The sequence below is a fragment of the Xiphias gladius genome, chromosome 21 (genome assembly GCF_016859285.1).
Source record: "Xiphias gladius isolate SHS-SW01 ecotype Sanya breed wild chromosome 21, ASM1685928v1, whole genome shotgun sequence".
Classification (NCBI taxonomy): domain Eukaryota; kingdom Metazoa; phylum Chordata; class Actinopteri; order Istiophoriformes; family Xiphiidae; genus Xiphias; species Xiphias gladius.
This window is the reverse complement of record NC_053420.1, coordinates 26,012,059-26,025,013: the sequence shown is the minus strand read 5'-3', so window position 1 is coordinate 26,025,013 and position 12,955 is coordinate 26,012,059. Positions and strand designations below refer to the sequence as shown.

Genomic DNA, 12,955 nt, shown 5'->3' with positions numbered 1-12,955 from the left:
GAATGGCTGTTTTAATGGCATTTAAATCTGTTTCAATAATGTGTTCGTCATGGTGTTTGGGTGAACCGTGGTTAACACTACACTAATATGCTTGTGGTATTATAACTGTAAACAATAAATGATGTAAATTTACACATTGCAGTGACATAATAACATAGTGGCATAGTGGTTCGTGGTTATCTCCATTTGAATTTAATACTGTAATGTCTTAATGTATTGTTGAATGGCTTTGAATGGCTTGCGGTTGCTTTATGATGTTTTCTCTCCTTATTCGGCAATACTGGTCTGACCCCTTTAGACGTAGCCGGAGGCAGGACGTCAAGTACGGGAACCCCATCCGCCAGTGCCGAGGCTTCAACTCCAACGGTAAGACACAGGATCCTCAACCTCCTGAGTTTTCTTTTCTGTTTTTATTCCTTCTATTTGTTCATTAATGAAATCAGAAGGTTGGAAATAATGACAAGTCTCATTGTTGCTACTCCAAAGTCAAGGTTCAAGGTTTCCATTGTTATGGGCTGTAATGACTGTATTCTGGCGGCTTTATGGTAATCTGTGAAAGCCGTATTGTTAGAAGGACTTTGATTTTACCACAACTGAGATTTTGGCCCTTAGGAGCTCATGGTAATGAGTGTTTTGGTTGCCATGGAAATCCCCGTCTCGCTCTTCCCTGCAGCCAATAAGAACACTCTGGAGATGGTGCAGTATGGGGTGGAGGGAAGCAGTACCTTCCTGGAGTGTCAGGCCCGCTCTCCACACGCTGTCATCAAATGGCATCTGCAGAGAGATAACAGCGACCGCAGGAAAGAGGTGAGCCACCACAAAGTGTATTTCTCAACGTTTCCGGTTATATGAGCATATTGTATTATGGTGTATCCAAAGTGTAATATCAACTTCCTTAAGTGTTGAATCAGCTTGAACTATCCTGACATGGGTTAATAACATATGAGTATTTCCACAGATGAACATGAATAATTTCTTTTGGACATATCCACCAGAGTATTTTATTTCCTTTTCTTACTTTGTTGTCATGGAGAGCTGGCGATTTATATGCAGGATGACACGTGAAAAATGAGTCCACTGTAATTCTTTTCAGATTATCTGTTAACATGGTTAAGTAACTCAGGCTCTGGCTGAACGATGCCTGATTTCTCACGCAGACCTCTGACTGTCCTCAGGCCCGGGAGAAGGACACATAAAGCAAGCTGTGAAGAAGCCCTCTGCTATGATATACAACCCTGAGGCACTAGTTAAAGTTTTATTGTGGAGCTATGTAGTGTTGCCGCCTCTCTTTTATTGACCATTCTGTTGGATGGTCTCTATTCCCACAGGCAGAGCCGACATTGCTGCTGCCTCGCACATCTGATTCAGAGCAAAGAAAGCTGTCGTCACCTATTCATAATCCTGGGTGTAGATGTAAAGAAGGAGATAAAATAATATAGTTACACCACTACTTACTGTTTCATTACATTTGAATTGATTTTTTTTTTTTAAATAAAGGAAATTAATCCACAACACAGTCCAAGACAATAGTGATTTAAACGAATATGAATACATTATTTAGATATGGATAGATAATAGGCTCTAAACAGATACATACAACACTCAAGTATTTGCAGGAATAGTCTTTGCCACAATTGTCTTTGACAATTTGCCACAAAAACATGACAATACTTCTTCATATCTCAGTCAAATCAAAACCCAGAAACATCACACACAAACTCACACAAACCACACACACACACACACACACACACACACACACACACACACACACACACACACACACACACACACACACCATGGCCATCAGAGTCAGACCTTGTCTTCAGTATCAAAGTAATCCAGTAGTATGCCAAAATGTAAATAAGCTAGAGGCTAACAACAAAAAGATTCATTATGTGGTGAAGGATACAGCTTGAATGATTTTGCATAGGTGCTATATTTACCCTGGGTTCCCGTACCGAAGCCTGGCACCTTGCGTGATGGGAAACTGAGGAGATGAAGTTAGGGAGCGTCTCACAAGTGTATAATGGTCAAAATAGCCTTCTAAATTTTTATTTTTATTATTTCAGGCAATTTTCTTCATCAACCAACTTAATTTTCTTTTGGACTTCCTATTGCATGACATATCCTCTTTTAAAAACAAAAAATATATTTACATACAGTACGGACCAATGAGATATTATGGCTTTTTTTGTCAATAGTATTCTTTCTTTTTTTATGACAGACACTTTAGACCAACTTTACATTTGTGTGGGCTTCCTCCTGTTACATACAATACCTCCAGATTTAAAGAAAAATCATGCAGTATGGCCCAATGCAACTCTGACTTGTGTTCTCCCACTTTGAAAACCACCTGGACTATAAACAGTTATTTAGCCTCATATTAGGCTTACTGTTTTCTTACTTTTTTCCTTTATTTTTAATGAATTTTGCTATGTGATTGAAATATTGTGTCACAAATGTTATTTTGTATATTTTATTAGCAGCTAAAGTTATACAGTTCAGATATGCATGAGGAGTATGAATGGCAGAAACACAGAAAATGAGTATGCGTAGTGTAGATGATTTCTAAAAACTTCAGGTGGAGGCATCACCCACGTCTCCTATAATAAACTGGTAAATTTGGAAATAGTAGATTTGCCTTACACCCCTAATGCACACGTCACAGGTTTTTCATGAGGTTTTTGTGTCTTTATCTCTGCAGATGCGTTCTGATGGTCGGGTTTTGAAGACAGAACAAGGTCTGCTCCTGCGGTCTCTGCAGCCCTCTGACTCTGGCATGTACCAGTGTACAGCCACGGAGAAGAACTTCAAACACACGCTGGTGAAGCTGCAGTTGGTCGTGCTGTCAAGCCGGGCCGTCAACAGCTTGCTGGTGGAGGGCGGGGGAGGGCTGGTGCCATCCTCTATCCACTCCAGCAGCACCCAGTGGACCCCCAGCGCAGGCCAGTACAAGGACCTGCTGACCATCCTAAGCCAGCCAGAGATGAGCCTGATCAATCAGTACTGCCAGGACTACTGGCAGTTCGGAGACCCGCTGCTGGGCGCCCTCAAGGCCAAAGACCTGAAGGAGCTCAAGGAGCAGAAGAAGCCCCGCAACCGCCGGCATCATGGGGAGGGGAAGGAGAAAGAGGAGCAGGAGGAGGTAGAGACATGAGGAGCCCAGCTTTGTGTCTGAAACACCCTCAGCCACCCCCCACCCCCAACCCCCACCCACCCTGTGAAAACTGGGAGAGACTCATTGAGAGTAGCTACAAGAAAAAAATCCACAAACCGGAAAAAAAAAAAAGCAGACTGAGAAAAAAGAGGCTTAAAAACAAAACCCCACATACATCCTCTCAAACAGTAAGATATATGATACACAGTATTTATTGTAGGTTGTATATAGTATCATTCTGTGGATTTCTTTGTACTTATAGAAAAAAACATGCTCTTTGTGTATAGGTACCTTTGGGGCAAATATTATTGTTATTATTGATGTTGTTAATTTTATTGTTGCTGTTACTGTCACTACAAAACTTATCTGTCAGCATCATATGACCTTTGGCGACTGTTTGGAATGTGTTATCAGGCATGTAAGCTGTTTGGAGCGAACTAAGCTCTCTGTGATGGGGAAATGAGTTGTTGATGAAGGGGTGATGGGATCTCTTTTGTTTCTTGTTTGCTTTGACTCAATGCCAGGACTCTATTATTTCTGAACACTTCAGAAATGGTGACGCAACCTCTTTGTGGCCGCATGCAGACAGAGACTTAATATTGCAAGGGGGCCATCGACACATGGTCCCAATGATTGTGGGAAAACAGTACTTTTCTCCATGGGAACCTATGTTGTAATTGGGCCTTTTCATAGAAAACTGGTGCTTGCCCTTTGTTTTTTTCCTCTATTTCCTTCTTGATTGAAGGATTGATTGTAAAAAGATGCTGCATCTTTGCTACTTGCCAACCCAGATACTAATTCCGATTAGGGAGATTTACATTCGCTAAACATGAACACGAGTTTATTAAATGGTACATCAGTGAAAGAAGCAAGCATCAGATCAGTTTTGGTTGGGTTCTTTTCAAACACAAACATCCTTTGAACTGAGAGTGAGGTGCAATAAAGGGTCTAGGTTTTGCGCAAAGGGCATTATTTTTTACTTTCAAGGGACATTGGCGGGGGCCAAATGCAACAAGCACACTCGGGCAAGGTATAGTTAACTTTTGTGGGAAAACAGATCCAGTTTATAATGAAAGACGTGTCCCGATCAGGCAGCAGTTGTTAGATCTGAGCACACAACGTATCTTTTGTTCTTTCTTCCTTTGACATTCATATGTGGAAAAAAAAAATAATTGCCCATATGCACAACAGAGCATTGTAACAATGTTGTGACACTAACCAAAATATTGGGAAGCTGGCTTTCATTGTGTGCATGAACCTGTATTTGTACTGTAATGCTGATAAGATACTGTGTGGTCGTTTTTTTTCTGTTCTTCATCTCTAGGGGTGTACAGTATGGTCTGAGGGGCTTTCTCAGTACGGCAAAATGGGGGAAACAAATGCTTTAAAGATGCCCTCATTTCAAACCTACTCCTGTATGAAGCATGAGACATTTTTTCATAGGCATGAATGTAGTTCTGTCAAAGTATAAAGTGAAATTATCTTGCTTCTGTGTTTGGATAGGACATAATAGCATTATTTTTAAAAAATGCAGCCAAGTGGCATATTAATTACATAGAGTGAGGCAGTTTGAATTTGAAGAGAGGGGTGTTATGAAGAAGTAAGCGCAGGTTCTATTGATTAGAATTTTTATGCTCACCCTCTAGTACACTGTTCTGTTAAAAATATTAGTACAGCAGTTCCCCAAGAAGTAAATTAATGGAGTTTTTATGTATAAGAATATACGATTGGGGTGTGGTTATCAAGGTGAATTTTTGTACCATTCTGCCAGTAAGTGGGTTTTAACACACCTTGTCGAGCTTCTATTCAGGCCAAATGAAAGTCAAAATGAACGCCCCTGGGAAGATGCATCCATAATTCATACAGGGGTATCCATGTCTGCTCCTCAATTTGGGATTTGTGTGCATTCCCAGAATCAATCACAGCTCCTGATCATCTCCTTCAAATGAGACCAGGGGTTCTACAGCAGAAAAAAAGCAGAGAGGCTGTACAATTTGTTGGTATTTTTAAAAACGTGTCTTTAGTTTTTGAGTGTTTTTGTTTGTTTTGTATTTTTTGCATCATTAGACTTTATGAGAAAAGAAAAAAAAAAACACTAAATGCACAGAGGTGATGTTATTGTAATGACTTGTGTAAATTACTTTTATCTTCCCTTTCCATTGTTGTTGCTGCCTAATAAATTAAAGCTCTATATTTTATAAGAATGGAATGCTCCCCCCCCTTCATTGTGATTGACTTGATACTGGATGTTTTCCATGTTCTGCCCAGAAGCCTCTGGATCCTTGGAATAAAGTTGTACCTGTTAAAGAGATATGTATGCACATTTGTATAAAATATACACATTGCATTTGTGTTTGTAATGAAACCATTGGAAGGTAGAACACCTGGATGACATATGCTCTCTGACTCTATCTAAGTGTCTTTTCCTCTGTGCCTAATAGATATGGATTATGTAAAATCCTAATCCCCATAAATTAATACAGTCAAATGAGGATTGATCGGAATTTAGAGGTTCATTAACTCAGATTTTTATCGTTCAATAGGTAATCTGACTATACCTGCAGGAGATTTACAGGGTTGTTAATCGATGCTAATTTCTCAACAACATGACATTCTACCTTTGACATATCTCAATAAATAGATCATCTCACATTTTCAACTGCTAAGTGATGAAGTATAGTACAACAAGCTATTGACAAAGCAGTGCTATTGTGCATCATGATGTAGTCTATCTTCATTAACACAATTATTAAAATTAACTAGTTTTACTTTTTTTTTTTTCCATTAAAGGCTAGCATAAGATGAGACAAAGTCAATGGCAGCCAATAGGCCTTTTTCAAAGAAGACATTTTGAAATGTCTCAGTAAATGTAGTAAACACAGTAGATGTAAAGAATTTAATGATGGCTGGATTACATTTAGCTGCATCTGGCAGGTTTAACAACCAAGGGGAAGAGATTAGGGTCCCCAGGCATAATTTGGATCTTCTCCATTAGCTGTCTTTTTTTCCTGTAAAAAGTATTTAACCAGAAAACTTTCACTTTTATTTTTCCCCGCTCAGGTTTTAAAATAACGCCAAACATAAAGTTGTTTAACATGTAAAAACCACTAGCTTAAATATTCTTTAGCTACATGAGAAAGATCCAAAATTACCTAAAAAGAAATACAACCTGGTTGATGTTTGCTAGCGTGCAGGTGATGTTAGCCTGACGGAGAAGCAAACATTTATGTTAGTCCAGGGCTAAAACATTAAACTCACACTGTCTTCAAAACTTAAAGATTAAAACACAAAAGTCCCGCTGATCATGAGAACTGTGATGTAACTATGCTGACAAACAAGTACCACCGTAAAAAACAAATGAAGCTTTAATGGCACATTAGCTGACTAACATTTAATGTTGGCATTAGATATTAAGTTAGAACCTTACACCTTGCTAATGTTAAGGGTTAGTGCTAGTTAGAGACTGGAGCTTAAGTTTTTTTTCAAGTAGGGCTTATACATTTAGTCTAAATGTTGATGCAGAGTCTGAAACATTATCTGTTAAGTTCACCAAAGTCTCTTACAGTACTTTTTATGCTTACATGAGGGCATTAGGGACTACTATTGTTATTCTCTGTACATCTGTTGTACAATATTTCATGAAGCTTCGAACTCTCAGCATCCCTTAATCCGTATTGTTTCCATCCAATAATGACTCAGATGCAATGTGCGACGGGAGATCATGAAGACCACTCTGGCTCACAGCCCCCGAGGGGAACAGGCTGTTGTCAGGTCAGAGTAGTGTCAATCAAGCTCAGCAGAGTCGCCGCACCTCATAAAAGCCCTAAAAGACGGCAGAGCTGACCACGGATCAGCCCAGGAGTGACTCACATTCTCCCACAACAATCTAGGTCAGGAATAAAGTGCTAGAGAAGAAGATTGATAGAGAAGAAAAAGGGGCAGTTGGGGAAGAGCAGCGGAGGGAAGTACGTAGAGTACAATAATGTTAGAGGATAACCTCATGACAGCACCATATCTTGTACTGAAGGGATTAAAACACAAAACATACATGAAGTTATATACAATACGTACCATGTATATATAATATGTACTGTATACTTTATATATAGTACATGCAAAGTTTTAGGCACCAAAAATAAAGTATGGATGCTTTCAAAAATAATGCCATGAATAGTTTTTATTTTTCAGTTAACTTCATACAAAATGCAGTAAACAGAAAAAACCTAAATCGAATCAATTGGTGTGACCAGACCCCACCCCCCCCACACACACACACAAACACACACACACCCACCTCCACACCCCTCCCCCTTTGCCTTTAAAACAGAACCAGTTCTCCTCAGTACCCTTGTGCACAGTTTTTAAAGGTACTTGGCAGCGAGGCTGCTCCAAGCATCTTGGACAACTTGCCACAGTTCCTCTGTGGATTTACGCTGTCTCAGTGTCTTCTGTCTCTTCATGTAATCCTAGACTGACTCCATGATGTTTAGATCAGGGCTCCGTGGGGGCCAGACCATCTGTTGCAGGAATCTGTGTTCTTTTTGTCTCTGAATACAGTTATTTATGACTCTGGCTGTATATTTGGGGTTGTTGTCATGCCTCAGCACTTCACCTCCCTCTTGCTATTGAGTGATGGATAAGAATCTAAACATCTTAAGTGACTTGAACCTTTACACAGTAGGCAACAGTATATAATACATACTTTTAATTACTATCAAAATGTGAGAATACTAACACACCTGGTAGCCTGGGAGGATCGAGACAAGGGCTCGTAAAATTAATCTAAAAGGTCGGCAGATTATTAATTTAGGAAAATCTATCTTAATAATAATTATAACTAATTGTGGCTTTTACGTGCGAAACTTAGTGTAGTTTTACCTGTACAAGCCTATAAACATTTGTTTGATTTGAGTTTGACTGAACAGCTCACAACTCAATGACATGCACTCTGTGATGACAGTTTGCAACATCATAATGCTGTAGATATTCTGTACTTTTCTTATTGTCAACAAATCCTGTGAAAACAGCAAAACCCATAATTTGTTAATCCCTCCTTATTACTTTCTGATTTCCCCAGTTTTGTTGCTCTCAGCCCAAAGCCAATTTGTTCTTGCTCAAGATCTAAATCTTCAAAATGTGTAATGAATATGCACTTTAATTGTAACTGCTGGGAACTGTAGTGTTTAGCCAACATTAATCAAGCAAGAGTTAATACTGTATTTGTTAGGGGCAATTTTCAGGAACATGTTTTTGGACAACAATGGAGCTCTGTAGCACAGAGGAATAAGACATATCCAGCGTTGGATACACAGACTATACTTGTTAGTAGGATTAATTTAATTTTGGTTTTGCTCTTTTCATAGAATTTGTTGACAATATCAAAAATATATAATATGACCACACTTATCCTTTAAGGGACGGTACTGTTACTAGCACTGTTGTGCCACAAAATGTATGATGTTTTAATAAAATTCAGTCCAGTGAACAAAATGCCAGTGGACTGACTGACAGAGGCCAACAGTTCTGTGAAGGTTTCAGGTCATTTTGATTATTTGGAATTTATCAAAACAAATGTGCGCTTATGATTAATTAATAAAAAAAAAACACACACACATGGCACCTGTAAGCATAAATATTTTCCCAGCATAGTATGCCATAACAAACTGGTACATGAATAAGTACCAAGGAATACATGTTCTCTGAACTCTCAGGCCAACTCAGATGGTTCATAATTCATGTAAGTTTAAAAGATAATGAGCAAACTAGAAGAAGCACTGCTACAAAAAATGTTGCATTTTTGTTTTTTACTTGTATAAATTATAAATAAAAATGGATCTGAGTGCAGATAACATTTGTTCCTTTGTGAGTGTTTTTGGTTGCAACTCTGTTGTGACTTCACAAATAAGTGCACAACATACTTTTGTTTGGGGATCTGAATATACTCTACATGTAATGTGTATGTCACAAAGGCCATCTTACAAACAGAACTTCATCTGCTCAATTAGCCTCAGTGACACATTTCAAAATGTGGAGAGCAGAACATGTCTGGGGGCACCTTTTTAAGCCAGCATGGGGTTTTTTTTTCAGGACACAAGACAATAGGTCAAATGGGTCAAATGGTTTGGAAAACCATCAGAGGGCATTCCAGCCGTCAGATGTCCCCTTATTCATTCCTTCCCATAGACAGAGTTCTGTTCCCTCTGCTTATCTGATCCTTGCCAGGGAGCAGCAGAGCAGACGAGGGGAGTCAGGGTGGGAGTTTGATAGTTATGAATAGAGGACAACAATATTCAGGGTCAGCCTCCCCCACAGTGTCTGTTAAAATTATATCTGCATCATCACCTCAGGACTTCTAATCCGGCCACCTCTGCCTCCGATTCAGAAACTGGCTAAACACCAAGGAGCTGATCCGCATTTTGTAAATTCAAAACTACCCACAGCAAAGTCTGACCCACCAGAATCTGATCAGCCATTTCTGTGCACCATTCTTCACAACACAACAGAGACGTAATACTGTGGGAAGTTATCTCCACAGTGGCCTGTCACATGATATAATGCCAAGTGGTGGCATCACTAACATCTTTCTACTGGCTTTTCAGATGTGGAATCCAGCTCAGTCTTATCTTTGAGTCCAATCTGGTGTTCAGTGGCTCAGAGGCAGTGGTGGCATTCTGTGGGTATCTGATCCGTCTCTCTCACAGACTAGAGAGCTGTCGGACACTTACTGCATTGTTGGAGCGCAGACTCTGATGTCGGATAGTGAGAGACAGAAGTTTGGCATGCCATGAAACTGGGTCTTTGTTCATAGGCATCCTTCTGAAGACCTACAGACTTGGCCACTGTTAAAAACTAAACTCAGTCAACTGAAGAGATGATGAGCTGACATTAATTTAATGCCTCAACTCTCCATCGGTCACAAACTGGGTTAAAGATTTTAGCTCCACCCTATTCTGGCCTTGTTGAACTCCCACTTCTCATAGTGTCTGACTTTCTCATGTAGTAACCATATGCAGGAGGAGACTCAGGGGAAAGTGTGGAATAATCATTGCACACCACCAGCGCCTTTCAAAAGTGAAGTGGATAAAAGAGGGGGCGACACCGCCCTCTGCTGCTCCCATGCCATCACAACAAGTGTCCTGCTTACAGCTGCATTGCAGGGTGTCAACCAGCAGATGGCAGGATGCAACAGTGTCTAATGTACTGTTCCCATGGAATAATCAGCATTGTCTAGTGTGAATAAATCTACAAAGCATTCAAACACTCAATTGAAAAAATGTGCGCAATAAACAAGCACATAAGTAAAAACGTTTGACAATTTGTACTATTTTGTTTATTTGCCTTAAAGGACCAATAGACATTGTATGAAATACTCCATTAGGAGGTAAAAGTCCTGCATTCAAAATCCTAGCAAAATGTACCTCAAGTATATAAAGCAGAACTACTCATTCTGCAGAAAAAGGGCCCCTAGGACTAATGTTAGATCGTTAATGCTGTTGCAACAATGTGTTGGTATTTGCTGTTGTAGCTGGTTGAGGTAGAGCTAGTTTTAACTACTTTATAGTTTGGTCTAGTTCAGTGGTTCTCAGTCTAGGGGTTGAGTCCCCTCCAAAGGGTTGCAAGATAACTCTGAGGGGTCGAGAGAGGAGTAAAGGAAGGAAGAAAAATAAAGTGCTGCGACACAAACCTGTTCATTATCTGGACTGTTTGTTTCTTCCGGACGCTCTGAGAATATCATTGGTGACCTTCGAAAACCTAATTTTAAAGAGCAGTCTTACAATATAAAACGTAATTACTGTGGGTTGATTTTATCATGGATGCTCTTGGATGTTGGACATTTTTCATTACTGGTGAAGCTCTGTTCTTACACAGCTCCTGACACTGATTACAGTTCATTACTGAAGAGAGTGCAACGTCGTACAGTAGATGTGTGTTTTTCTTGGGGGCTTCAGAGGTGTGCAATAAGACGAGGCAGCAAACTGATAAGCAGAGTTTGTTGTGATTGATTGCTTTTTGACCTCAGCGTGCTAATAAATCAATGCTCCACACTACATCCATTCATCACTATCATAATTCTTCACTTGGAACGGGGTCATCAGTTTGAATCTGAGGGCTGATAGACGTGAAAGATGGAAACATTTCTTATAAGCAGAGCTGTGGAAAGTTCAATGAGTTTTGTAAGTAGATTCAGTCTTGGCTGCTGTTACTTTAGTATTCCGGTATTGATTCCACTACATAACTCAATCCACAATGTGTACTATTTCAGCTCTTTTACTTTAGTTAGTATGTAAGATTGGTTTTTGCCCACTGGATGAAATATTTTGGTATTCCTTGTAAAATTCTCTTTTCCTCTTGGCTCTGATCAGTGTTCTTTCATCTCTGCATTGCTGGTTGAGAGAAACAGGAAACTGACACTTCCCTCACCCTACCACTCTTAATGAAGTCATCCAATGACACAGAGACAGTTAGGATCCCCCTGAGCCCCGGAGGCTGTATGGATGGCTGCATACAATTGTACAATGGGCACGAAAAAGAGAAAGGCTCCCGAGAGGCAGCCTTTTCAAACCCCAGAGGGCCCAGAAAGTGAGCTCTCTGCATTGTTATTCCAACACGTTGCAATTCAAGTATCCTGGAAAGTGTCACCAAATGGCACTGCTGGGATTTTTCGAGCACACGTTCACACCCCACCAGGATGGGTGCTAAGCTTGTGATAATTGAGACAGTGTAACACAGATGCTCTGCTCTGGGTTGAGGCAAGGGCAGATATTTCATTTCGCTGTTGGGGGGAAATAAACAGAAAAATCTCTCAAAAGCAATTTCTGAAGGGGACACCAATCTGCATCTATAATTAGCACAAGTGCTTTCGGTGCATATTGTTATAATATTTAAAATTATTTAGCTATTTTTACAATGATATGTTGAGGGGGGCAACTCTGTGGTTCTCCAAGGAAGGGGGGGTCCGGACCCTTTTGTCCCCCCCATAATTCCCGCCTCAGGGGGAAGGGGAAAGCAGGCTATTTCACACTTTTTCTCTAAGTAATCTTCCATCGAGTCATTTTTGCTTTTAAAGATGCTAAGCACCCTCTGTCCACTGAGTGTCTACTTAGAAGACAAACGAGAGGATCACGCATGAATAAACAGATGAACTAAATTTTATTACCATCAAAGTCATCAACTCAGTCAAGGAGTACGTTACAGAGCTCACAAATGCAAGACAGGACCTACAGGTGACCACTGGTCCTGGCAAACATCACATCTACAAATACACCTGTAAGTGCATGGTAAAATGAACAGACATGGAATACTAAATACGGTGAGAAATGTACTGAAAAAAAGCATTGCTTTAAACTGTGTAACAGTATTTAAACAGTATTTATTTACCACCTAAACAAAGAGAACGGACTACATGAAATAATCTATTGACATAAAAATCTCTTCTGATTTAGCCTCATTAAAATCTAAATATTTATCTTCAGCGATGTAATAAATAATATAGTGGTATACTCTGAGTGATTGGTGTGTATACCAATCTACCTTAGGATACATTAAAAGGAGATACATGTAGAAATAAAAGACTCTGCAACAACAAAGTCAAACTTGAGATTCTACAGATAATAAATGTGATCAGTTTTCTCCCCATTTTATCTGAAATGCACATTTTCATATAATATTCACTGGTGTGCACAGTAAATACCCTTGACAACAGATTGGGCAGAGTCAGACAAAGTGGCTGAGCACAAGCCATGACATATTACACTTCAATTATATCATCTAATAATTGTATTGACAATGTGGCTG

The 12,955-nt window shown here is 39.7% G+C and overlaps 1 protein-coding gene across 4 annotated transcripts in view; it reads left to right on the top strand.

The window, feature by feature from the left end:
* The window catches only part of sema3fb (sema domain, immunoglobulin domain (Ig), short basic domain, secreted, (semaphorin) 3Fb), a 58,830-nt gene extending 53,377 nt beyond the window's left edge, over positions 1-5,453 (top strand). For 2 of the 4 annotated variants that reach the window (XM_040115796.1, XM_040115794.1), the window contains 3 exons: positions 299-366; positions 674-807; positions 2,708-5,453. In XM_040115796.1, the coding sequence (XP_039971730.1) occupies positions 299-366; positions 674-807; positions 2,708-3,160 (655 nt within the window). In that variant the 3' untranslated portion in view covers positions 3,161-5,453. Of the gene's footprint in view, positions 1-283; positions 367-673; positions 808-2,707 lie in introns of all 4 variants that reach the window. The other 2 variants (XM_040115795.1, XM_040115793.1) reach the window with 1 other exon arrangement.
* Positions 5,454-12,955: the final 7,502 nt, after the last annotated feature.